Source organism: Salvelinus sp. IW2-2015, linkage group LG4q.2, assembly GCF_002910315.2.
Source record: "Salvelinus sp. IW2-2015 linkage group LG4q.2, ASM291031v2, whole genome shotgun sequence".
In the NCBI taxonomy this organism is placed as follows: Eukaryota; Metazoa; Chordata; class Actinopteri; order Salmoniformes; family Salmonidae; genus Salvelinus; species Salvelinus sp. IW2-2015.
In genome coordinates, this window is record NC_036843.1 from 15,154,495 (window position 1) to 15,181,922 (window position 27,428).

At 41.1% G+C, this 27,428-nt stretch overlaps 2 protein-coding genes across 3 annotated transcripts in view; both read right to left on the bottom strand.

Moving 5' to 3' along the window:
* The window catches only part of LOC139027672 (lipid droplet-associated hydrolase-like), a 67,152-nt gene extending 64,569 nt beyond the window's left edge, over positions 1-2,583 (bottom strand). Inside the window, exons 1-3 of one of the 2 annotated variants that reach the window (XM_070443404.1) lie at positions 2,319-2,583; positions 1,972-2,040; positions 1,218-1,334 (exon numbers count right to left, since the gene is read on the bottom strand). The gene's annotated coding sequence lies outside the window, so the exon portion shown is untranslated. The other variant, XM_070443405.1, reaches the window with a different exon arrangement.
* An 8,010-nt stretch (positions 2,584-10,593) lies between these two features.
* The window catches only part of apoba (apolipoprotein Ba), a 38,161-nt gene continuing 21,326 nt past the window's right edge, over positions 10,594-27,428 (bottom strand). The window contains exons 24-29 of the mRNA XM_070443406.1: positions 26,885-27,258; positions 14,085-21,674; positions 13,890-14,001; positions 13,754-13,783; positions 13,281-13,467; positions 10,594-13,068 (exon numbers count right to left, since the gene is read on the bottom strand). Coding sequence (XP_070299507.1) covers positions 11,977-13,068; positions 13,281-13,467; positions 13,754-13,783; positions 13,890-14,001; positions 14,085-21,674; positions 26,885-27,258 — 9,385 coding nt within the window. The 3' untranslated portion in view covers positions 10,594-11,976. The remainder of the gene's footprint in view (positions 13,069-13,280; positions 13,468-13,753; positions 13,784-13,889; positions 14,002-14,084; positions 21,675-26,884; positions 27,259-27,428) is intronic.

A 27,428-nucleotide genomic window follows, 5' to 3' on the forward strand; every position in this document is an offset into this window, starting at 1 on the left:
GGTGAGATTCAATGGTTCCCTACATGATACACTATCCTCCTCCACTGGTTCACCACAAGGGTGCGTCCTTTCCCCTCTGTTTGTACTGTACACTAATGATTGTCAGAGTAATCACGACAAGACATACCATTAAGTATGCAGATGACTAAGGTTATCATGAGTGTGACAGGAAGTTGAGGTGAGCCATGGCCCAGTGATGGAGGAGAGTGTTGGATGGTGTGACCACTCCTACTTAGAAATTAATGTCAAGAAAACCAAGGATATGGCTATTGATTTCCGGAGGAGCTCACTGCCACCAATACAAACTGATAGATGGTGAGAGGCCGTTGATCGATACAAATATCTTGGAAATTTCCTTGACAGCAAATTGAGTTTTGAGAGAGATCAGCATTTGTTCTTTCTGAGGAAACTGCCGTTTCAGGGTGGATAAGACGCCGATGACCATCTTTCACCGATCGTTCATTGAATCCATTTTACCATTCAATACGATCTGCTGTTTTAGAAATATTAAACTTAAAGAGTAAGAACGGGATGGGTAACACTGTGAAACAAAGTAGCAGGATCATGAGCTTTACTGACCTTTCTCACCTGTATCAGACACTAGTCATACGTAAGGAGCCATCCATTCTGAGGGACTCCCAGCATCCCTTGTTTGATGATTTTATATTGCTTCCCTCAAAACAAATAGGTCTAAACTCTCCTTCATGCCAGCTGCTATCAGCTTTCTCAATAAGCTGTAATAGCACTGGTAGTTGTGAACTTATTGCAGTATATATTGTTTTGGTGTATACAGTGGGGCAAAAAAGTATTTAGTCAGCCACCAATTGTGCAAGTTCTCCCACTTAAAAAGATGAGAGAGGCCTGTAATTTTCATCATAGGTACACTTCAACTATGACAGACAAAATGAGAAAAAAAATCCAGAAAATCACATTGTAGGATTTTTTATGAATTTATTAGCAAATTATGGTGGAAAATAAGTATTTGGTCACCTACAAACAAGCAAGATTTCTGGCTCTCACAGACCTGTAACTTCTTCTTTAAGAGGCTCCTCTGTCCTCCACTCGTTACCTGTATACCAATACAGTTTTTGGATGAAAACTACAGGCATCTCACAATAATCTAACCAGGAATAACATAATGTATTTTCCATGAATTAAGAAAATGCTTTAAAGAGACTCATCTGAAATGATGAGAAAAAGCACTTTAGGGGGATTACCAGAGTGTAGGTTACAGGTGACGAATTTGAGGACCTCTGTGACAGCCCCACAGCTGTGTAGGTGCTCTGTGAAGGCCTCATCTCTATCCTCCATTGCTGAGGATCCCATGTCAAAGGCTAGCAAAAGAGTGAGGCATGAAATGTTAGTTATTTCATTCATTTGGATATGAACATGGCTGTAGCAAAGATATTAATAACCACCATTATTATGGAGATAATCAGACATGCTCCATATGAAATAGCCTATTCATTTATTTAGAGAACTAGCCTAATATTTGCCATCCATCTATTGTACCTAGAGGTTCTCCTTTAGAAAATTGTCAAATTTGACTGAGATTCAAATTCTGTGTGATTGCATGTTGGAACACAGGCCACTGAACTGTTCACCTACTGGTTATCAGTTTAACGTTTCATTCCCTTTGACACCGACCCAGTCAGTGTAATAAATTAGCTGACCATTCGGGATTAGGGAATCGTTTCTGGGTTGGTTGACAACATGTACATTTTTAGTCACAGCCTGGGCAGCTAGCTATATCATTGCATAGAACATGCCTGACTGTGAGCTGCTTAGCTAATTATATTGCTAATGTTGTTGGAAATCGGATAGCCAGCTAGCTACCTAATTAGCTAGCTATTACTCCTAAGATTTTCACTGCAACGATTACCTACCAAATGCTTTGTCGAAATGAAATGTTTTGCTACGCTGATGACGGTCATGCCCTAGTACGAAGGGGCACGAGTGGTTTGTGCTCACCCGGCTTCCAGCTGGTCCAGTCTGATAGTCTTGGTGGCGTTCCAGATCATCTTCACCAGATAACGTAACCTTTTGTGAATTTTGAAGTATTTATTTAATCAAAACAAGCACATACAGGCTTCATAATTCATGTTAACTGAATGATATTATCTCATAGAACAAAACTTATAAGATCTCATTAGCCTGCTAACCCCCTTCTTTCCACATTCATTCCCCCATAGGAATGGCCAATGAACCATTTCTGTTTTTTAGGACTAGCCTACAAGCTGTCGAGCTCTATTGTCCAGCGCCCCTGGAGCAATTAGGATTAAGTGCCTTGCTCAAGGGCACATCGACTGATTTCTCACCTTGTCTGCTCAGGGGTTCGAACTAGCGACCTTTTCAGTTTCTTGCCCAAAGCTTTACCTGCTAGGCTACCTGGCACCCATAATAATCAGATCATTAAAAAACTACTATCGCATGTGAATGGATCTAAGACTATTTACATCTGTTTTAGATCTCTGTAAACATGTAAGAAGTGTTTAATATGGCAGGAATCCCATCCGTACGATTTAGAATTTTGATAATCTAAGCAACGTGACTGCAATGTAGGCGTCTGGAACACAGCCTCGTTCTTTGTCTTCTTCTTTCTCATTGAGGATTAATGCCAGTGCACAAAACAATGTTTAGGTGCGTTACTGCCACCTTCTGAGCTGGAGTATAAACAAACATTCTTCTAGCATATTTTATGCTGGTTAATTATCATGCCTTGTGTGTGTGTGTATGCCTTGTGTGTGTGTCTGTGCCTTGTGTGTGTGTCTGTGTGTGTGTTCCAGTGAGTGCTCCTGTGTGTGCTTTGATTTCAGGAAACAAGTTAACACGCAGGACTGAGAGAGCCTCTCTCTGGGGAGAGGAGATAAAACTCTCCTCAACCCGTTGGATCTGGCCAACATGCTACACCTAAATCACTTAGGCACATTTCAGAGCTTTAACTATGTAGGGGCTGATATATGCCTGACCAGGTCCATAAAACAGCAGCTGGGCAATGATTGAGAAACATATAAGAACCATAGCATGCTTACAACTACCATGCATCACATCCATAGTCCAGCAAAATTGCTCACTATCACAGTGTGTTACTCGCTGTTGCACCTGCACCTTGTCAGATGGGGCAGCAGCACATTTAAAAGTTGGTCAGCATTTCCTGTTCGGCCTTCGCATTCACGCAACACCAATCCCCCCACTTCCAACCCTTGCTCTCTCTCTCTATCGCACTCTCTCCCCTCTCTCTCTATGGGCACTTCCCAGATTCAAGCTGGCGGGCTGCTGTCAGACATTTCCTGCCGAGTGTTACGCTGCACCAGCTGTGATCCCTAATGTAGCAAAGGTGATGCCCCCTGTTGACTGTGAGTAGAGAGCCAGTGATGTGCAGCCTACAGAGACACCTGCAAGTCATTTGGGTCCAGCTGTGAAGAGTTCATTCAGAGAGTAGCTAGGCCCTGTGCGTAATAGATTTGGATGTGCTCCCAAACCTGCAGGGAGGGAGAGCAGGATGGGAGGGTGCAGGGGGTGAGGAGGAGGAGTGCGGGGCTACATGCAGCCTGTGGGAGGCAAAAGGGGTGATGATGTTGCTGCTGCTGTTTCCAGCGGAATGTGACGTGATGCGATGTAGTCTGATGTGGTGTGGTGTGATGTGGTGTGGTGTGATGTTATGTGGTATGATGTGTGTTGTGATGTGATGGGATGGCTGAAAAGTTCTCAGACCTGACCTCCTTATTTAGGAACCACAAGCTGGGAGCTGTTTAAGCTCCAGGGCTAAAGGAGAGAGGACATCAGCAACTTGTGTGTAGCAATAAAATCCCTCCTCCTCCCAGGTGGTGGATGTCCCTCTCCTGCTGCCAGAGGTGCCCCACTGAGCACAAACTGGTTGAATAAACGTTGTTTCAACGTAATTTGTCAACGTATTGTGACGTAGAATCTATGTGGAAAATATGTTGGATATGCAAAAAGTCATCAACGGAAAATGTTGTTTAGAGGCTAATATTTCAAACACAGGATTATGTCATCATGGTAACCAATTTTAAACGTAGATAAATGTTGTTGAATTTGTAGCTTTGAAACAACATCAGATTTTTCAACGGTATATCCAGTATCAGAAAAAAATCAATGATGGGCAGAACCTCCTGGAGAGTTGAACTATCTACAGTTATCTTTTTGGTCTCCCATCCAGGGTTGTAACTAAGGCCATCCCTGCTTGGCTTTGATATTTGTCACTGACTACTACCAATGTGCTATCGTGAGAATTATTATTGAGAGATCTCTTAATAACTAAATATATTCACTGTTGCTTATTGAAGTCATTTAAAGAGTAGGCTTAACAGAGCAAATGAAATGTAATCATACTTTATACGTGTAATGAGTGCATTGAGAGTCGGGAAGCAAGTACAGGGAGTGAGTGTTTAAATAAATAAAATAATAAACACGAAACACAAACAACGCACCGACATGAAACAGAATCAATAACACCTGAGGAAAGAACCAAGGGGAGTGACAGATATAGGGAAGATAATCAAGGAGGGGAGGGAGTATACGTGACAATACGTCATATATCGTCAATGATACTAGGCATATGTAGCATTTGTGAAGTCATTAACAGCTATTGCTTCAATTCAACCCAAGGTTCAACAAAAGAATTGACAATATCCTACATATCGGCATAGGTTTTCAAGCATTGGTAGATTACATATCTAATCTTCAAGTTAATAATTAATATGCTGGATTCATGACTCCATCTCAACCAAAAATCTAAGATAAAGAATAGCACAAAATTTAATTAAACTTTATTCAAAATGCTTTTAAAGTTTGATTTGATTTAGTCCTATTCTTTAACTTCGATTTTTGGTTGAAATGGAGACGTGAATCCAACATATCAATTATTAATGTTGTCAACGCAACCAAATATCACATTTGAAGGAGATGTATCTTCTGCTTGGATAGTTCCATCTGTGCTGCTGACTTACATTTACATTACATTTACATTTAAGTCATTTAGCAGACGCTCTTATCCAGAGCGACTTACAAATTGGTGCATTCACCTTATGATATCCAGTGGAACAACCACTTTACAATAGTGCATCTAACTCTTTTAAGGGGGGGGGGGGTTAGAGGGATTACTTTATCCTATCCTAGGTATTCCTTAAAGAGGTGGGGTTTCAGGTGTCTCCGGAAGGTGGTGATTGACTCCGCTGACCTGGCGTCGTGAGGGAGTTTGTTCCACCATTGGGGTGCCAGAGCAGCGAACAGTTTTGACTGGGCTGAGCGGGAACTGTACTTCCTCAGAGGTAGGGAGGCGAGCAGGCCAGAGGTGGATGAACGCAGTGCCCTTGTTTTAATTCCAGTCTGGTTTTAATTCCAGTTTGTCTACAAATGAATAATTTATGTCAGATTCACATCTCCATCTCAACCAAAAAGAATAGGACAAAATCAAATCGAACTTTAATCTTGCAAACTAATGTAACAGTATTTTAAGAGTTTATTTCCAAAATGCCTTATCCACCAATATTATAATCCATAGATTTTAGATTTTTTTTCTTTCTCTTCTAGCTATTTGAATACGGGATCGGTGTCCCCCCCGCAGGACGGTTGAGATAACATAGGCTAATGTGATTAGCATGAGGTTGTAAGTAACACCATTTTTTTCCCAGGACATAGACATATCTGATATGGGCAGAAAGCTTACAATCTTGTTAATCTAACTGCACTGTCCAATTTACAGTAGCTATTACAGTGAACGAATACCATTCTATTGTTTGAGGAGAGTCCACAATTGTGAACTTGATACAACATTTTGAACAGATATGCAATGTTACATTGGATCAGTCTAAACTTTGCACAAACACTGCTGCCACCTAGTGGCCAAAAATCTAAATTGCGCCTGGAATAATGGAATAATACTTTATGGCCTTTCTCTTGCATTTAAAAGATGATTGTACAAAAACAAAAACAAGAATGCATGTTTTTTTCTTTGTATTATCTTTTACCAGATCTAATGTGTTATATTCTCCTACATTAATTTCACATTTACACAAACTTCAAAGGGTTTCCTTTCAAATGGTATCAAGAATATGCATATTTTTGCTTCAGGTCCTGAACTAGAGGCAGTTAGATTTGGGTATGTCATTTTAGGTGAAAATTTAAAAAAAGGTTCAGATCCTTTAGAGGTTTGAATAAACTTACTGTAAGTTGCTCTGGATAAGAGCATGTGCTAAATGACTAAAATGTCAAATGCATATTTTTTTTAAATACCAATGTCACTCACAAATGTATAATTTGTACAGGTCTTTATTAATGTTAATGTTGTTATTTGTCATATTTGACTGTGCAAAACCTAGCAGTACTACTTACTTATACTTCTATGAGACTGAGGAGGATATAGCATTCCTCACTCAAATGAAACAATCAAGTGATAATTTGAAACAAATGCATGTCTGTGATTGAACAACCCCATGCCATGATTAGATAATGATAAAACACACCAATCACTTTCATAATTTCTTTAAACAATAAAAGCAAATTTACCAATACTTCTGAAAATGGATATATAGCGTTTTTGAATTAAACTCGTCATTTACTCAACCTTAAAATGAGTAACACATCCATGGCCACATTTTGAGGTTGCTGTAACTATACAGTTGAAGTCGGAAGTTTACATACACTTAGGTTGGAATCATTAAAACTCATTTTTCAACCACTCCACAAATGTCTTGTAAACAACCTATGGTTTTGGCAAGTCAGTTAGGACATCTACTTTGTGCATGACACAAGTCATTTTCCAACAATTGTTTACAGACAGATTATTTCACTTCACTGTATCATTTCAGTCAATTGGAGGTGTACCTGTGGATGTATTTCAAGGCCTAACTTCAAACACAGTACCTCTATTCTTGACATCATGGGAAAATCAAAAGAAATCAGCCAAGGCCTGAAATTGTAGACCTCTACAAGTCTGGTTCATCCTTGGGAGCATTTTCCAAATGCCTGAAGGTACCATGTTCATCTGTACAAACAATAGTACGCAAGTATAAACACCATGGGACCACGCAGCTGTCATACCGCTCAAGAAGGAGACGCGTTCTGTCTCCTAGAGAAGAACCTACTTTGGTGCCAAAAGTGCAAATCAATCCCAGAACAACAGCAAAAGGACCTTGTGAAGATGCTGGAGGAAACGGGTACAAAAGTATCTTTATCCACAGTAAAACAAGTCCTATTTTGACATAACCTGAAAGGCCGCTCAGCAAGGAAGAAGCCACTGCTCCAAAACCGCCATAAAAAAGCCAGACTACGGTTTGCAACTGCGCATGGGGACAAAGATCCTACTTTTTGGATGTCCTCTGGTCTGATGAAACAAAAATAGAACTGTTTGGCCATAATGACCATTGTTATGTTTGGAGGAAAAAGGGGGAGACTTGCAAGCCGAAGAACACCATCCCAAACGTGAAGCACAGGGGTGGCAGCATCATGTTGTGGGGGTGATTTTCTGCAGGAGGGACTGGTGCACTTCACAAAATCGATGGCATTCATGAGGAAGGAAAATATGTGGATACATTGAAGCAACATTTCAAGACATCAGTCATAAAGTTAAAGCTTGGTCGCAAATGGGTCTTCCAAATGGACAATAACCCCAAGCATACTTCCAAAGTTGTGGCAAAATGGCTTAAGGACAACAAAGTCAAGGTACTGGAGTGACCATCACAAAGCCCTGACCTCAATCCTATAGAACAGTTTTGGGCTGAACTGAAAAAGCGTGTGCGAGCAAGGAGGCCTACAGACCTGACTCAGTTACACCAGCTCTGTCAGGAGGAATGGGCCAAAACTCACCCAACTTATTGTGGGAAGCTTGTGGAAGGCTAACCGAAACGTTTGACCCAAGTTAAACAATTAAAGGCAGTGCTACCAAATACTAATTGAGTGTATGTAAACTTCTGACCCACTGGGAATGCGATGAAATAAATAAAAGCTGAACTAAATCATTCTCTCTATTATTATTCTGACATTTCACATTCTTAAAATAAAGTGGTGATCCTAACTGACCTAAGACAGGGAATTTCTACTACGATTAAATGTCAGGAATTGTGAAAAACTGAGATTAAATGTATTTGGCTAAGGTGTATGTAAACTTCCGACTTCAACTGTAAATATCTGCTTATGTAATAATAGAAAGTATACATGCTCAAGATAGCATGCAAAGGTCACAGGTCTGTGGAGATCTTCACAACTGCTTTAATAATATGAGCAGAATCCCTTGCACTATGTACTTTTAATGTAATTTCAATTGCAATCCAGGCCATTTTGGTTGTGCTATTAGACAAAGTACAGTGACATTAAATTGTTGTAAAATACAAAATATCTGACATTGTATTCCCATTTGAACCTTGGGCTAGATTGTATCAGATCCGCACTAGCCGACACCTGAATAGTGGTTGTTCTGGCAGTGTCTGAGGTGGACCTACGTTAGAGCTGTCAAATCCACAAGCGGCTCCCGGCATTATACATAAAGTGTGACATTAAGAGAAATCAGCTTTGTTTACAAGTTCGAACACGAGCACATGAGATGTAATCTACACCTCAATTAGGCTGATAGAATTCCTCTATTTTGATGATTTCGAAATGTAAGTGTCCTTATTTCTATATAGCCTACACTTTCTCATTCTGAACTTCTAACATGAGTGGGACGGGTGTGGCTTTGTAACTATGATCACACGAGAAACCACTTTGATTTGACAGCTCTACCTCCGACACTGCCAAAGCAGCAGCTATTTCTTGTTAACGCTTGATCTGATCCAGGGCTTTGTTGTGCTTTTAAATGGTTGAAAATGCAGTGATAGCACATGTTGATGACAACTAAACCAAAATCCGACATTTTTTTATTGGAATTTGCTTGTGCTTTTAGATGGTTGAAAGAATAGTAGTAACACATTGGGAATTCAACAACCTTCTGGCTGTCTTTTTGAGTGGGTGAATAAAGGTTGAAATGTCATTGATCAACGTCTCCAAATAATACCCAAATGTCCATGTTGAAATGACGTGGTGTGCCCAGTGGGGCCTCTCTTCCATTTGCAGATTTGTTCTTGGGGGCATCCTTCTTAGTAAGGTAGGCGGTACTTTACTTTTGCACACAATTATCATGAGTATCTGGACATAATATTTCAGAGTGGCAGAATATTGTTTTTATTTGCCTTTATGTGAAGTTTATGTTAGGTCAACTCAGATTGACTTAAGGAAAACCTTTTAATTTCAAAGAGCGAAGGGTGTCAACAGGTGTGAGAGGAAAGCTACTGGCTGGCGTTGGTGTCTTTTTTATGTAGCCAGTGTGTCTTCATCAAGGCCCTAATGGAAAGAAAACTGACCTTTTGACTAATACAATCCTGATGCAAGGTGCTAATGACAAAGTCTCTCAGGAGCAAGGCTGCATCTGATCTTGAAGGTCAGAGATGAAACATTGCAAGAATTTACAATAAGTCATATGAGTTTTATCACTGTCCAGTTCAACACACAGCTGGCAATGTGCAGGAGGAATATTATGGGAAAGGGGTGGGGGTTTCACAGTGGATGTTTTATTGCCTTTTACGCACCTCGTAAATCAGACATTTTGTTTTCTTTCGTAGCCTTGTTACTCCTTCACAGAGATGAGATTACTCATGGCTGGCAGTAATCCAATTCAGGGGTATTCAACAATAGGAAATCTTATTAATGACCTCTGAAGTCACTTTAACATCTGAGCAATGGCTTGTGTTATAGAGACTACCTTGTCAGTTAAGTTTGGCTACCTGCAGCCTACAGTGGCACCATCTTGGCAGGCCAGTAGGTGCCCAGGTAACCTGCGGACATACAGTATGATTCAGTTCCATGATTGTCTGATACCTACCTGTACATACTACCTCAACTAACCGGTGCCTCCGCACATTGACTCTGTACCGGCACCCCCCTGTATATATTGTTATTTTTTACGGCTGCTCTTTAATTACTTGTAATCTCTTATTCTTATCTGTATTTTTTGAAACTGCACTGTTGGTTAGGTGCTCGTAAGTAAGCATTTCACTGTAAGGTCTACACCTGTTGTATTTGGCGCATGTGACTAATACAATTTGATTTGATTTGCCAGAGACGTAATCGTGTGTGATCGTGTTTGTATGACAATGTAAAAATAAATTAGGTATTGGATGGTAAGGATGAGGGTGTAATGTTTTTTTCTTTCATTTTTGGGGTCAGGGGGAGAGAGCAGCGGGTGGGATTGAAAAGGGAAAAAATGGTGTGTACAACTGTATAACTCCATATTTGACTGTCCAACTTCTATGTTTTCATAGAAATAAATGACAAAAAAACTAATTTACTACCGTCCAACACCAAAACACATCCTCATTTGTTGACTGCTATGAATATTTAAAGAAATATGACGTATGATTGCTCCTAAAAATAAAGCCACACTGAACTTTTCATTTTTTACATTTTCTGAAATGAACATGAAACTCATACAGATACTTGTCCAAGCTGGACATGTGACTTAGTCACTTTAATCTGAAGGAGATTGCTCATAATGAAGTAATACATGAAGCCAACGTCCTTTCTGACTCCACGTTCCAACAATGATCTTTAATCTTTTTTATTCTTATGTTAGTTATTTATGAGATATAATACATTTCTACATTTTGATATTTTATATATTTTTGAGCAAAGCTCAAACACAACACTTTTTGATAGACTACTGTGGGAAAAACAGTTTTCTCTTGCAACCATCACAGCCCTGAATTCCAAACAGATGACAGCCACCAAGCTTAGCAACATTTGTTATGGGCCCCTCTTTGATAGAGTATATGAAATAGCAGTGGGGAGCATTAAGTGTCCAACCAGGTAACCAGGGGAAATAAGCAGGGGGAATGTGGCACACATTATGAAAGAGAGCAAGAGGCTGTATGGGATATTGGGAGTGAGAAAGAAGGGAGGGCAAAAAGGAGAGAAGAGGCAGGGTGAAGGGTGAATAACTGGACCTACAGATGTAGGATCTTAATTTGACCTGTATTGTCTCAGTGAAATAATCCCGCAGCAACAGGAGTTGAACGTTTAGTCCATAATGTTGCTTGATCGGTGGTTAGGATATAAGCTGGCCAAAATTAGACTACATGAAAAGTGCAATACTGTTAATATAGCCGTGTATTAGTGCGGGTTTTCAGTTAATTTATGTAAATCACGGAGCTCATCTGCATTTCCTACAGTGCAGGAAGTTTTTCAGCAACCGAAGAGTGATCAAATAAAGATCCAACATCTGTAGCAAACAAAAGTTTTTAGCTTTCTTAGTAGAGAGTTGGAATTCTAAAACCAGAAGTATTCCAATGAGTTGGACTACCCTGCCATTTAAAGGCCACACGGTTTTAACTTGAGCTCAAACAAAAGAAGAGTCTGGAGTCTGTACTTTATGTGTGTGAACCATCTTCCTTAATTTGTTGGGATGTAAGAATCACACTTGAAATAACTCATATTAAATGTGTTGTTGACCATACCTGTAAAAATTCCCTTTATTGTCTCAATTAACATGGTCATCAAAAATATGATTGTTCAGGCATTTAAAAAAAAACTAGCTCTTTTAAAAATGAAACACAGTGATATATAATAACAGCTCAAATATAATGTATATGTATGTATTAGTATAATAATTTTTGGTTTTCCACATAGCAAAGTCACAGCTCAAATATAAAGTATATGTTAGTATCACAGGAGGCTGCTGAGGGGAGAATGCCTCATAATAATGGCCGGAATGAAGCATATGGAATAGCATCAATTACAGAAACCATGTGTTTGGTGTATTTGATACCATTCCAATGATTCCGCTCCAGCCATTACCACAAGCCCGTTCCCCTCAATAAAGGTGCCACCAACCTCCTGTGCTTAGTATAGTGTTTTCTTTTCATATAGCAAAGTATATTTAGTTAGCTGTTCTTATTCAAGTGGTGGTAATAAGCATTGCTCGCTTACTCACTGCCTGGTCTGTGTTGGCCACTCACTGAAAGACTTCCAAAAGAAGGGAAGGGGAACATCAATGTCCATCTTTTTCAATGTTACTCTTATGTATGGAGCTGTGTTCTGCGATGCCTGCTCCATTAGGTCAATAAATTCATTGAGTCCCCCATAAAAGTGAGACTGAAAAAAATCGACAAGCTCCTTGAGGTCATTGTTCACACGATCCACTGTCACCTCGTTATAGATTTCCTGGATCTTTATTTTGGCAGTATCTTTGTACTCACCAGCTTCAGATTTTGTCACGTGCATGTCACGCTCAAGAGAACGCAAAATTTCCTTCAGGTCTTGTGTCTTCAGAGAGGCAAGGAACTCTGCTGCCCTCTGGAAACATAGCTGCAGGAGATCATGAACTTCCTGGATCAGCTCCTCCAGACTCACATCCTCCAAGTGTCTCACTACCTTGGTCATCTCATCCTGGATGGCACTCATGGCAGACCTCAGGTTGGCAACAATCTTGTTTCCGTTGACAACTACATTGCTACCAGGGATTGTGAACTGAACGCCTTTAATGAAACTTTCAATTATATCAGTTATGGTCTCCATGAGATTTGAGAACCTTTGGGCAGCCCGGTCAATGGTTGCAGACACAAAGCGACTGGCCCTCTCGTAGAGCTCCTGTCCAGAAAGTCTCTCCTCTATTCCGGGCAGAGCAAAATTAGTCTCACGCAAGAACGTAAGAACACTGTTAAGCAGTTCAGTGATGTCGATAGACGGTATACTGTCAGCTGCATTCCTAAACATCTCTCTCATAGAATTCTGTAGTGTATCAAAACCCAATGGGACCTCATGATAGGCTCTCTCAATGATGTTGGAGACAGAGTTCTTCAGCTTAATGGAGGCACGGTTTACACTGAAGCCAAAGTGAGCTGTGTGATACTTGTTTATGAATTTGAGCAGCGCATCTGTGATGGCAGGCATCCGCTCTTTGAGCCCTTCGATGGTGTAATGCATGGTATCCATGTTCCAGGCAACCTGGAAACTCAACTTCTCAGAGCTCTTCAGAGTGGCTTTGACACTCACAATGTCCGTATCCTTATCAGGGGTAGACTGGATGGATAAGGAACAAGTAAGAGGGGATTAGAATTGTTTGTCTCATTCCTTCAGTATAAACACTGATTAAGGCAACAACAAATAAAGCTATGTATTGTGTCCATAGAAAATAACATCTTGAATACTCTAAGCTTTCAGTTTGACAATTTATAGGCAGAGGTGTGTAGTATGCATATAAAAAAAGTTCCAAGAATTCAGATGTGTCTTACCAGGTAGCGACTGAACACTTTTCCGTACACCTGTGAAGGTGACCTCCAAGTAAAAAGGAATCCGAGGAAACCAATAGATGGGGAAGCCATGGAATTGGTGATGCCATCCTTGCGGGAAGCATAGCGGAAGCTCACATCAACAAAGGTTGGGCTGGTGATATCCACATTCAAAGTATGACGAGATACACTGAAAGATAAAGGACACTTGGTTAGATTTTTATGCGATTATGATCTGTCTGTTGGGAAAAATCTGGGCTGAAAATCTGGGCTGAAAGGTAGAAATATACAGGATGTCTGGGGCGGCAGGTCGCCTAGTGGTTAGAGTGTTGGGCCAGTAACCGAAAGGTTGCCCAGGTTCCCCGTTCTGGCCCTGAACAAGGCTGTTCCCCGGTAGGCCATCATTGTAAATAAGAATTTGTTCTTAACTCACTTGCCTAGTAAAATAAAAAATCTAATTATCTTGTGGTACTTACATAGCATCAGGAGAGGCTTGCCGTTTCATCCTAAGAAAAGAGATTACATTTAAATCAGAAAAATATGTTGTTATCTTATTATTTGGTAGCGTTGTATTTTCGAAAGCATCAGTCTTACTTTCATAACATATTTTACCTGAGATTTTGTGAGAAGACATGCTGCCAGTCGACATTTATGTCACTGTGAACCAAGTTGCATTTCCCATTCATGCGGACTGCTCCTTTTTCAAAACGAAGAGTGGCGGTGGCTGCAGGGACAAATATACAAAAATAAATGTAAACCTGAAAGTACTTGGAGAAAGTAATCTAAAGTACATTTTTCAAATCTTACCATCGAGGTCATACTCCAGGAAGATCATAGTGGAGGTACAGATGGACTTCAGTGAAGTGACAACGTTGGACTCCTTGTTTTCCAGGTTTGCAGTTGATGTCACATTGTAAATTGGGGATAACACCTTCACAGTGGTGGAGAGGGCACCGAAGGCTGGGATAAACACACTTACAGGCAAGTTCAGGGAGATTTCAGGGATTTCAATCTTCTGTTCTGGGATGGTAATGGTTGGCATTTCAAAGTTGGAAATCTGACTAGCAATCTCATCCAAATGAATGGTGTGCTCACCAATGGTAATGGACTTGGGGAAGGTAAATGATGAGATAGTGATTTCATACTGTCGCAGCTTCACTGACAGGAAGGACATTCTGTTCTGTAGAAACTCTGTATCAATATCAAAACTGGGAATTTCCACCTTGGGCAGACCAGGCAGCATGATGTCAAAGCCAGTGGTGCTTATCATCGTAGGGATCTCCAAATTCTTCAAATCAATTGAGAAGGCTGGCACATGGAGAGTGGTGAAGGGTACATCGAAAGCTGGAACATCGATGACAGGTGGCACTGAGACCTGATCTGGGAGATCAATATTTTGGAATCGCATGTCAATCGTCCTTACAGCCTTTGGGATCTCTTTCACCCAGCTAGGCACTGCTAGTGTCAATTCTGGGATATTGAAGGTGACCCCATTCTCAAATAATTTGGATGGTAAAGTGAAAATTAGTCCCTCTTTGTTCTTTGTGTAAACTACAGTAGTGGACAGATTGAGGAATTGCATTTCATCCATTCTGGAGACCTGCTCTAACTTAAGCACATCCCAAATAGTCTTCTGGTAGACAGGGAGCCGGACAGACTTCAGGAAAGCAAGAGATCCTTCCACAGATTCAGCAATATCTATCTTCACTTCAGCCTCATCATTTGACAGAAGTAAGTCACAGGAATGTATAACAGAAGCAAGTTGCTCTCTGCCACTCCAGCTGAATGTCTGCTTATCTGCAGTGATGGAAAGATAATATTTCTGATCCACTCCTGCGTCACCCGGAAGATCCATGTAATCGAATGGCTGGGTTGCATCAATGTCTACCTTAGCTGTCAGCGTTGTTAGAGGAACAAAGTCTAAGTTTGCTTTAACAGAGTGCTTCCCATTTGTATCAAATCCTGCCCAAACAATGTTAACCATATTGTTGCAGGTGCAATTCAAAGTTGCATACACACGCCTCAGAGATGCCTCAAGAGCTAGGTTGTTATTGATGTTCAGATTCAATATGGTAACCTTATCGTAAACAAGGTTGGAGTCTAGGTCAGTTTTCACTGTGGATCGCAAGCCATTTGCATTTAGGTAAATGTTAGCCTCTTTGTCTATAGCTCCATAGTAAACAATCCTTTTTACTGTTATGTCAGTTTTTCCTTTGGTAGAGGTCTCCAGTGAGACATAAGATGTAAGTCCCTCCAATGCCATGTTTTGATCAATGTTCCCCTTGCCTACAGCCTCAATCAGTGGCATATTAAGCATGTATTTTAGTTTAATCTTGGAGGCTACATTTGGTTTGGTCTTGGTATTTCCAAGAAGTTCCTGACTCAATTCCAGACTCACAAAGGGAAGGTTGACTCTTGCAACAGTTGCCAGAAAAGCTTCCATGTTCCTTTTAGAGAGACTAACAGTACAGTCGTGGCTGCCTTCTATGTTCTGGTGCTCCCAGGACAGAGCAGTGGCAAGTTTTAAACCCCTTGACCTTGTCAGGCTGGTAGACCCGTCAAGTTTACCTTTTAGAATATCAAACACAGAAGTTGAGGAAGCTCCGAATCGGGCAACAATGTCAGACTGGTTATAGAGGCCTACATTAGCAGTCAGGGTAATCACAGTGGACTTGAAAGAGAAATCACATGTCATGTTGCCCATGGCAGGGATCATGATGTTGTTCTGAATGGCAGGTAGTGTGAATGAAGGAAGGGTCAGCTCACTCAATGTCTCAGGAATACGTAAGACTGGCAGCTCCAGAGATGGCAGCACCAGGGTATAAGATGGCACAGAAAAACCCATTGTTGGAACTTTAAAACCTGGTGTACTGACCTCCTTAGGGATGAAAAAGCCAAATGCAGGTAACTCTGCTCTGAAGCTAGAGACTTCAATATTCAGGATGGGTATTTTGTATCCAGGGACTGTGACGAACCTGGGAGGTTGGTTGGATGTGTCAATCTTATATTTGTCAAAATGTGTCTTGGCTTCATTGTAAGAGGTTGTCAGAAGGTTTACAAGTTTGTTTCTCCCTAACTCAAAGTGAGCCCTAAAAATGTCTAAATTACTAATTGCATTGTAGAAGGGATGTAGGTCATAATCAATGGTGTGCATGTCAGGGTTCTTCTGATACTGAAGCTTTAGGTTCATTTCAAATGATTGCCTAGGGGTGGTTAGAAGTTCCTTGAGGCCAGCATGCTCCCAAAGAGAAAGTTCTTGAATGTGAGGTGTTTTCAATCTAAGATAAGGCACTGTCATCTCAGGGATGGTGAGGGGAACGGTCAAAAAGTCAACATTGGCTTCACCGTTCATTGCTGCATAGATTCCAATGTCTTTCTGATTGTTGTCCATGGTGAAATTATGATAGTACTTGTACTGATTGAATCGAGCTAAGCCAGCCCAGCAGGCGTGCTGCATTTCAGAGTTAAGTATCACACCAAATTCATTTTGGAGATCAAACTTTCCTGTGAGTTTCAATGGGAAGATAACCTTTGAATTTCCTTCGTTTTTGCAATCTAGGACAATCTCAAAAGGATGGACCAAAAATTCCAAAGTGTTAGATATGGTTCCACTCATTCTTCCCATAAGCTCTGCATTGTGGGAGGCTGTGAGTGCAATCTTTAGGTCTCCCACATGGGCATCTCCATTTAAAACCGCAATACTGCTCTTGACGAAAGGAAGTTCTGTCTCAGCCCTGGCATCAACAGTGAAGTGGCTGAAAATGACAGATTCAGCATTCATGGTTTGTTTCATTTTCAAGACCTTGCTTTCAGTTTCTCCAACAAAGGTTAATTTCGCAGTGATAACATTGATGTTGAATTCTAGATTGGTTTTGTGTGTGCCTTCATCTGAGTAGTCTTGAATGGACCACTTTCCACTTCCTTCATTTCCAACAGTCACAGAAATAATACCAGATTCAAAACTGGCTGCTGCAGTCTGGGTCATGGTGGCTTGGCTTGATGTTTCAACAGCTGGGATGTTCAAGTTGTGGCTGTAGGTAGTGTCTATTGATGCAGAAATTCCACTCTTTAGGGACAGTGCAATGTTGTTTACCAGATCAGCTGTGTACATCTCAGTAGTGGCCTTAGCAGTGGTCTTTGCTGTTGCTTCTGCAGAGGGTGCGCTGAAAGTCAGTGATCCCTCGTGATCTATAGAGAAGACCATGTGGGTGACATTCACAGTCTCAGTAAACACCAATGTTTCCATCTGAGAAGCTTCTAGACGAGCAGTGGCATCCAAGGAGTAGTCAAGGAATTCAAAGGCTGATTTGGCCTGAGAAGTAAGCGTGGCTGTGAACTTGGAAGTCTCTGGTGCATCTCTATTCAAATTAATTGTTGTTGAGTTCTCTAATGAGGCTACTGTCACAAGAGTGTAATGGGGGGAGTTCACTCTAAACTCGCCATAGAGCTTGCCAAAAGCAGGAATTTGAACTTCACTGTGGACCTGAGGGAACTTGAACTCCGGAATTGGAAGCATTGTGATTTCAAAGTTCTCCAGATTCAACTTTGGGAGGTTGATGGCTGGAAGCTTGATCTCTAAAATAGTTATTTCTGGGAAGGTCAAGTCTGGGAGGTCGGATAAGTAAAGTGCTCTCAAGTCTCCAAAGATGACCTCGGGTGGAGGCATTGGAACCTCATATTCTCTTACTTGGTCAATGAATGCAATTATTTTTTCTTTGATTTCCTCAAAATCTATGTTCATGGCTGGGACAGTGTAAGAACTCAGGATGGTGAACTCAGGGACTGAGATTTGAGCCGGAATGCTTATGTCCTGCAGCCTGTTCAGGTTGATTTGGATGGCGGGAATGACGAGGTCAGTGAGAGGCACTACAAAAGAGGGAATCTCAACCTCTGCTGTCTTCAGTGCATCCAGAACACCATCCACAGCCTGACTGATCTGGTTTAATATATCTTGGTCCTCAACCACCCTGCGGATTTCCTCAATCAGTTTGTTGAACTGAACAGAAATGTAGGCAACCATGTTGGTATAGGAGTCACTTGCCCTTTGCAGATAGATGAGTATCTCCTCTCTAATGTTCATGCCATCAACTCTATCTCTCATGTCTTGAAGGGCTTGCTGTACAATTGTCTTTATATCGTTGAAGGCTGTAGTGTCAATCACATCTTTCATCATCTTCACGACTTCTGCAATTCTTGTCTCTTTGAGTTGTTCCAAGTATTTGAAGATAGAACCCTGGATCTTTCTAACAAATTCTCTGGAGGCCTCTATTTTTTGTGCAATTCCATAGGCTTCAATCTGATTATTAACATAACTTGTTAGTTCACTGATCTTCTGGTTAGCATCATCAACAAACACATTGTAATCAAATTCCTTTATAATCTTGATGACTGAGCAAATGTATTCCTTTAGCTCATCAATACTTTGCTTGAAGTCAATTGATTTGAACTGATTTACAGACCCATCCAGTAGTTGCATAACTTTGTCATACATGACTTCAACATCTATAGATTTCAAAACATCAACCAGTGATTGCACAGTTTCTTGGATTCGGAATTCCTTGATGAGTACTACAGTCTGATCCATGAATACTTCAAATCTCTTGTCAAACTCATACCTGAGAAGCAGATCTCTGATATAAGAATACATAGCATTGATTTTGTCTGCAATTTCATATTCTTCAATCCAGTTGACAATCACATCCTTTATAGATTCAAGGACCCTGGCCATCTGCTCAGTGGGAATCTTAGCAGTTAGCTGCTCCACATATTTAGCAAAGTCAAAGTTGATTGAGAGGGTGTAATCCCTCAGATCCTGGAAAAACATTGTGACATCAAAGGTCTCGATAACCTGTTTCAATTCACTAATTTTATCTTGAAGTTTTTCTTTGATTCTAAATCTACTATCAATGTCCCCCAACCAGGCAACACTGCTGTCTCCTAGCTTCTGAAGATCAATCTGTCTGATGACATCCTCAATTGCATCAATGACTCTGACAATTGTCTCTCTGATATTAAAATGGTAATCAACATCCTTCAGCATATTTCTAATTTGTGAGAGGACATTTGAAATGGCGTCTGACAAGTCTCCGCTCTCAATGCTGCCCCTGACTGTTGCAATCAGGTCACTGATTTTGGTTGCAATATCAATCAGGGTTTTTTCAATGTTCACCTTAAGATTCTCCACAGAGGCTTCCAAGTCTTCCAGTGTCACAGCATACTCTTGTGTCAAAATAATCAGTTTCTCTTTCACATCATTCACTTTGTTCTCCAAATCAATCCCTGTCATGAAGTCACTGACTTGCTGCGGCAGATTGTCCAAATGGACTCTTAGCCCACCAATTAGCTGGTTAATGTCTAAGCTGATGATATATTGTTGCATGGCCTCCAGAGCACTGACAACAGCAGTCTTGAGAAGATCAAAAGCAGCAGGAAAGCTTTTAATGAAGGGAAGCTTGATGATATGTGAGTTACTGTTCTTGTCATACTTCAGGAAACCGGAGACACTGAATTCTTGGTTTTCCTTCTCTGACCTTTTGTCTCCACCCTCTCCAGCCTCGTTTAAAAGGTTTGTAGATACTATTCCCTCAAACTCAATTCCAAGCATCTGAGCATTGTTGTAAGTGCTGACGTCTTGATTATAAGCGTGGTTGTCAAACTTGGATTTAGTTTTCCAGGTTAATGACTGTTCACTGGGTGTTAGAAGACCATCAAACTTGTTATCCAGGTGAGCAGAAGATTCCCAACTCTCCAGCATATGTGTGGTTGTGGCCCGGCAGTCATGTGAGTAAGCAAGAGCAAGAGGCTCTGCTTTCACAAGCAATTTGCTGTAGAGCTGCCCAGTGTGCTTCCCAAACAGGTCCACCTCACCATCACTGTTGATTATGGCATTGACAGTGACACTAAATGGCAGTGCCAAGGTGCGAATAGTGCTGACAAAACGTAATGATTCTGAGTTTATCCTTGCTTCACAGTTAGACTTGGAGGTCAGTCCTGCAATCTCAATTTCACAGTTGTGGCTCATCTGTGCATCCATTATCTTCCCAGTTGTACTACACTTCAGAGTGCCAGCTAGGTCAGCATAGTTTATTTCATAAGTGTGTCTGAGCTCATGTTCGTCTCCGTAGGCTCCTCTTAAACTTCCACTCAGGTCCAGCTTGGTAGGCTCCATTTTTACCTGGCCTTCATTGTTCATATGGACGTCAAAGAGCTTGAGATAATTTTTCATGTCAATGGAGGTAACAAAAGGCTTTACGTCAACCTTTATATCATGCTTGTAGGAGGCGTCCTCACAGATTAAGTTGTCTGTCTTAGAGCGGAAGGCCAGGGTCCATAATGTGAGAGTCAGACTATGGGTGTTTTCTGTCTTCATGTTCTGCAGAGATCCCTTCATGTTGTTGGAGAAGATTAAACCCCGCCTGTTCAATACCAGGTTTGTTGTACTTCTTGCGTTTGAATCATAGGCGTTGCCTCTGAAGGCACTGCCTAGAGAAGCCTCAGTACTTGATATTCTGCCCACGAAGCTTAGCTCGGCTCTACTGTCTTCAGCCATTCCTTTGGTCGTGGAGGTCAGGGAGGCTCCACTACTATCTATGCCCCCATTGTAGATGTTCTCAAACGTCAAGGGACTGCACTGCAGGCTGTTGGTGCCACTGGTAACCAGGCCATTTCTGTTCACTGTCACAGTGGCCTTATGCAATCCACGGCCACCTTTAACGGTAAGGGAGCCTTCAGAGTTGACTTCAAGACCGTCCATATTCAGGGAACCTGTGAGAAGGGAGTAAGCCTGGTTTGTTGCATCATCAGCCTGGGACTCAACTCTCAGAATGATTACCTCACTGGAGATTCCAAGTTCAACTTTGTTCTTAAGTATATTGCCCAGGGCATTGGAAACAGCATCACACTTCAGAGATAGTTGGCCATCCTTGTACTTGAGCTCTGCCACATGCTTGAGAGCATCGTCCTGCACATTGGTTTTGGACACAATGGACAACTCGTTATTGGCATACACTCCCTTGATCATGTTCTGAGCCTGGATAAGTGGGGAGTTCACCCGCAGGTTGGACTCTCCTCTTCCTTCTCTATCGAGGGGGCGAATGGCATAGTTATGTCTGTAGGTGGAGTCGGCTTTCCATGAGCCCACTCTGATGGTTCCATCCAAGCTACCATCCCCTGTGACCTCTTCAGAAGTGGATTCTGACATTGCTGAGTAGTACAGAGAGGTCTGCAGGCCCAGAGGACTTGAGGCTTCAATTTTGTAGTTGGCCTTAGCATTCAGTTTGTCTGTAACACTCAAGGTTTCAAAGAAACTGAAGCTGGCATCGATGAAACTGTGGCTCAGGGACCCGTTGACTAGGTACTTCAGATTATCTTCCACTGTTCCTGAAATCATGCCTGTGCCTTTATGAAGACAAAAGGAGATGAAACCATTGTCATTATATAAACAGTGAAATATGGTGATATTCTATATTCTTAAATGTATGTGTGGAAAATATACAGTGCATTCGAAAAGTGTTCAGACCACTTCCCTTTTTCCACATTTTGTTAAGTTACAGCCTTATTCTAAAATGGATTAAATAAACAATTTTCCTCATCAATCTTCCTTTTCCTCTTCTTTTTTGAAATTGTTGCAAATGTATTACAAATAAAAAACAGAAACACATTATTTACATAAGTATTTAGACCCTCTGCTATGAGACTCAAAATTAAGCTCAGGTGCATCAATTTCCATTGATCATACTTGAGATGATGCTACAACTTCATTGGAGTTCCTCTGTGGTAAATACAATTGATTGGACATGATTTGGAAAGACACACACCACATAAGGTCCCACAGTTGACAGTGCATGTCAGAGCAAAAACCAAGCCATGAGGTCGAAGAAATTGTCCGTAGAGCTCCGAGACAGGATTGTGTGGAAGCACAGATCTGGGGAAGGGTACCAAAACATTTCTGCATCATTCAAGGTCCCCAAGAACACAGCAGCCTCCATCATTGTTAAATGGAATACGTTTGGAAGCACCAAGACTCTTCCTAGAGCTGGCCACCCAGCCAAACTGAGCAATAGGGGGAGAAGGGCCTTGGTCAGGGAGGTGACCAAAAACCCAATGGTAACTTTGACAGAGCTCCAGAGTTCCTCTGTGGAGATAGGAACACTTTCCAGAAAGACAACCATCTCTGCAGCACTCCACCAATCAGGCCTTTATGATAGAGTGGCCAGACAGAAGCCACTCCTCAGTAAAGGCACATGACAGTCTGCTTGGAGTTTGCCAAAAGGCACCTAAAGGACTCTCAGATCATGAGAAACAAGATTCTCTGGTCTGATGAAACCAAGATTTAACTCTGGCTTGAATGCCAAGCATCACGTCTGCAAGAAACCCGGCACCATCCCTACGGTGAAGCATGGTGGTGGCAGCATCATGCTGTGGGGATGTTTTTCAGCGGCAGGGTCTGGGAAACTAATCAGGATCGAGAGAAAGATGAACGTAGCAATGTACAAAGAGATCCCTGATGAAAACCTGCTCCAGAGCGCTCAGGACCACAGACTGGGGCGACGGTTCACCTTCCAACAGGACAACGACCCAGAGCACACAGCCAAGACAACGCAGGAGTGGCTTCGGGACAAGTCTCTGAATGTTCTTGAGTGCAACTGGTCTGAATACTTATATAAATAAGGTATTTCTGTTTTAATTTTGAATACATTTGCAAACATTTCTAAAAACCTGTTTTCACTTTGTCATTATGGGGTATTGTGTGTAGATTGATGAGGGAAAATAAACAATTTAATCCATTTTAGAATAAGGCTGTAACATAACAAAATATGGGAAAAGTCACGGGGTCTGAATCCTTTCCGAATGCACTGTACATTAAAATATAGCAGGGACCAGCAATGAACGGGGTTCACAGGATGACAGAAAGGACACAAGATCAGTTGGATAACACAGCAAACTGCAAACTCTATCACGTACAGTGGGGCAAAAAAGTATTTAGTCAGCCACCAATTGTGCAAGTTCTCCCACTTAAAAATATGAGAGAGGCCTGTATGACAGACATGTATGACAGACAAAATGAGAAAAAAAAATCCAGAAAATCACATTGTAGGATTTTTAATGAATTTATTTGCAAATTATGGTGGAAAATAAGTATTTGGTCAATAACAAAAGTTTATCTCAATTACTTTGTTATATACCTTTGTTGGCAATGACAGGTTCAAACGTTTTCTGTAAGTCTTCACAAGGTTTTCAAACCACTGTTGCTGGTATTTTGGCCCATTCCTCCATGCAGATCTCCTCTAGAGCAGTGATGTTTTGGGGCTGTTGCTGGGCAACACGGACTTTCAACTCCCTCCAAAGATTTTCTATGGGGTTGAGATCTGGAGAATGGCTAGGCCACTCCAGGACCTTGAAATGCTTCTTACGAAGCCACTACTTCGTTGCCGGGGCGTGTGTTGGGATCATTGTCATGCTGAAAGACCCAGCCACGTTTCATCTTCAATGCCCTTGCTGATGGAAGGAGGTTTTCACTCAAAATCTCACGATACATGGCCCCATTCATTCTTTCCTTTACACGGATCAGTCGTCCTGGTCCCTTTGCAGAATAACAGCCCCAAAGCATGATGTTTCCACCCCCATGCTTCACAGTAGGTATGGTGTTCTTGGATGCAACTCAGCATTCTTTGTCCTCCAAACACGACGAGTTGAGTTTTTACCAAAAAGTTCTATTTTGGTTTCATCTGACCATATGACATTCTCCCAATCTTCTTCTGGATCATCAAAATGCTCTCTAGCAAACTTCAGACGGGCCTGGACTGTACTGGCTTAAGCAGGGGGACACGTCTGGCACTGCAGGATTTGAGTCCTGGCGGCGTAGTGTGTTACTGATCGTAGGCTTTGTTACTTTGGTCCCAGCTCTCTGCAGGTCATTCGCTAGGTCCCCCGTGTGGTTCTGGGATTTTTTGCTCACCGTTCTTGTGTGATCATTTTGACCCCACGGGGTGAGATCTTGCGTGGAGCCCCAGATCGAGGGAGATTATCAGTGGTCTTGTATGTCTTCCATTTCCTAATATGCTCCCACAGTTGATTTCTTCAAACCAAGCTGCTTACCTATTGCAGATTTAGTCTTCCCAGCCTGGTGCAGGTCTACAATTTTGTTTCTGGTGTCCTTTGACAGCTCTTTGGTCTTGGCCATAGTGGAGTTTGGAGTGTGACTGTTTGAGGTTGTGGACAGGTGTCTTTTATACTGATAACAAGTTCAAACAGGTGCCATTAATACAGGTAACGAGTGGAGGACAGAGGAGCCTCTTAAAACTTCTTGCAACTATAGGGGGTGCTGTCCGCATTAGCATATTTGTGTCTCCAAATTAAACTGCCTCGTGCTAAATTCTTGATCGTACAATATGCATATTATTGTTATTATTGGAATAGAACACCTTCTAGTTTCTATAGAAGTTGGAATTTTGTCTCTGAGTGGTACAGAACAATTTCTACAGCACTTTTCATGACAGGGTTCAGATTTCAGAAATTTTTACCCCTGATCTGGGGTCTGTTTTTAAGGCGACAGTGAATGCTATGAAGAAACCGACACTGCCTACGTCTTCCTCTGGGTGTCTGTACGTCATCACGTTTTCAATGGAATCGATGGGACATCACAGCCATTATAAAAGACCAAAATGTATAGAGACGTCCTTTCTCGTCGTGCGCCTGAAGCGTGAAGGCCATCGGACTTGCCTCGTTCCAAATCGTTTTCTAACCAGCAATATTTCTCCGGTCATGTTTTCAGTCGTTATAAGTTGTTAAAAACATCTATATGTAGTTAATTTGAACCGTTTTATAGCAATTTATATCCGTTTAGTGCGATTTTGAGGAATTTCTTTGTTGTGCACTCTGAAAGTTTGGACACGTTTTGGGGTGTCGGTCGTTGGTGGTGGACATTTCGAAGGACAGAGGACATCTATCGACCAAAAGACGTTTATAACATAGAAAGGATACATTGCCCAAGAATCTGATGGAGAACAGCTCAAAGTAAGCAATATTTAATATGATAATCGTGTTTCTGTTGAAAATATTTTAAACGCATATTTCGCCATTTTGTTTGGTATGCTTCACTTGGCAACCTGTATTGAAAAGTAGGATAATTTTAAAAATGTAAATCAGCGGTTGCATTAAGAAGTAATTTGTCTTTCGATTGCTGTCAACCTGTATTTTTTAGTCCAAGTATATGATTAGCTTTCAATTAAACTAGATCACTCTGATAGATGACGTCAGACATATTGAGGCTTGATTTCCTAGTATTTTTATTGTGTAACCACGGTTTTGTATGGCTAATATGCACTTTTCGAAAACTGTATATGTATATTGTAAAATGATGTTACAGGAGTGTCATCGGAAGAATTCTGAGAAGGTAGTGAAAATTAATATATTTGGCGGTGATTACGTTATAGCGCTCTTTGGCTGGAATCGATGCTCTGGTAACGTTTGCACATGTGGTATGCTAACTTATCGATTTTGTGTTTTCGCTGAAAAACGCTTAGAAATCTGAAATATGGTCTGAATCACAAGAACTGGGTTTTCCATTGCTATTGCTTTGTCTATTTTTATGAAATGTTTTATGATGAGTAAATTGGTCATACACGTTGCTCTATCTAGTAATTCTAGTCGATTTGTGATGGTGGGTGCAATTGTAAACTGTGATTTCTACCTGAAATATGCACTTTTTTCTAACAAAAACTATCCTATACCATGAATGTTATCAGACTGTCATCTGAAGAGGTTTTTTCTTGGTTAGTGGATATCAATATCTTAGTTGAGCCGAATTGGTGATAGCACCTGAAGGAGTAAGAACTGATGGAGTTAGAATAGTGGTGTATTTTTGCTAACGTGTTTAGCTAATAGATTTACATATTTGTCTTCCCTGTAAAACATTTTAAAAATCTGAAATGGTGGCTTTATTCACAAGATCTGTATCTTTCATCTGGTGTCTTGGACTTGTGATTTAATGATATTTAGATGCTACTATCTACTTGTGAAGCTATGCTAGCTATGCTAATCAGTGTGTGGGGGGTGGGGGGTGCTCCCGGACCCGGGTTAGAGGCTCGTTAGAGGTTAAGAAGAAGTTACAGGTCTGTGAGAGCCAGAAATCTTGCTTGTTTGTAGGTGACCAAATACTTATTTTCCCACCATAATTTGCAAATAAATTCATAAAAAATCCTACAATGTGATTTTCTGGATTTTTTTTCTCATTTTGTCTGTCATAGTTGAAGTGTACCTATGATGAAAATTACAGGCCTCTCTCATCTTTTTAAGTGGGAGAACTTGCACAATTGGTGGCTGACTAATACTTTTTTGCCCCACTGTACCTTCCTTTATGTGCAATCAGTGAAAGCATTACATGTTTATCTCTCATAGGCCAATCAGTTCAGTAATTTTTAACAAAGTTGCTCATGGCCTCTAGTTTCTGTGGTGCCCCCCCCCCCCCCCCAAAAAAAAACACAATTACCAATCTATGCTTGAGTTATTTGACTATGTCAAGGAAAAACATAATGTAAGAATAACAGTAGGTTACACAGCTTCACTATGAACCCCTAATGAAACGTGGAAAGATCAGCAAAGTTTACCTTCAAGTCTGTAGGCGAGTGGGCTGATAGGCGACTGAGCCGTGACTTTAAAATTAACAATATAGCTGGGAACATCAACAGTGTTGTTTCCCCCGGAGATGGATCCCTCCCAGTTGTAGAAGTTGCTGTTTACTTTGGAGGTCACCTCAGCAAGGCCAAGCAAGGGCAGCACGAAATCAAAAGAGCGAGGTATGGTGAAAGTTGGGATTTGGATCTCATTGGCAGGAACCATCCAACCTATTTCAGGAACATCAATGGCAGGAATGGACAGGGTAGCGGGAATGTTTAACTCCTCAGAGGATTTTCCTCCCAAAGGCACAACAAGGGAGATTGCCATTTTGTTCTGGTTGAACTCGTATCTGAATAAACTGTCACTGTTGTAAAAACAAAAAAGAAAGTGACAAATTAATTCATTGTTATTAGCGAAGAATTTATCCTGATTTCCCCTTACACTTTGCCATTATTACATTTCATTTTATCTCCTGAATTGAATCTAATCAAAGTTTATTTGTCACGTGCGTCGAATACAACAGGACCTTACAGT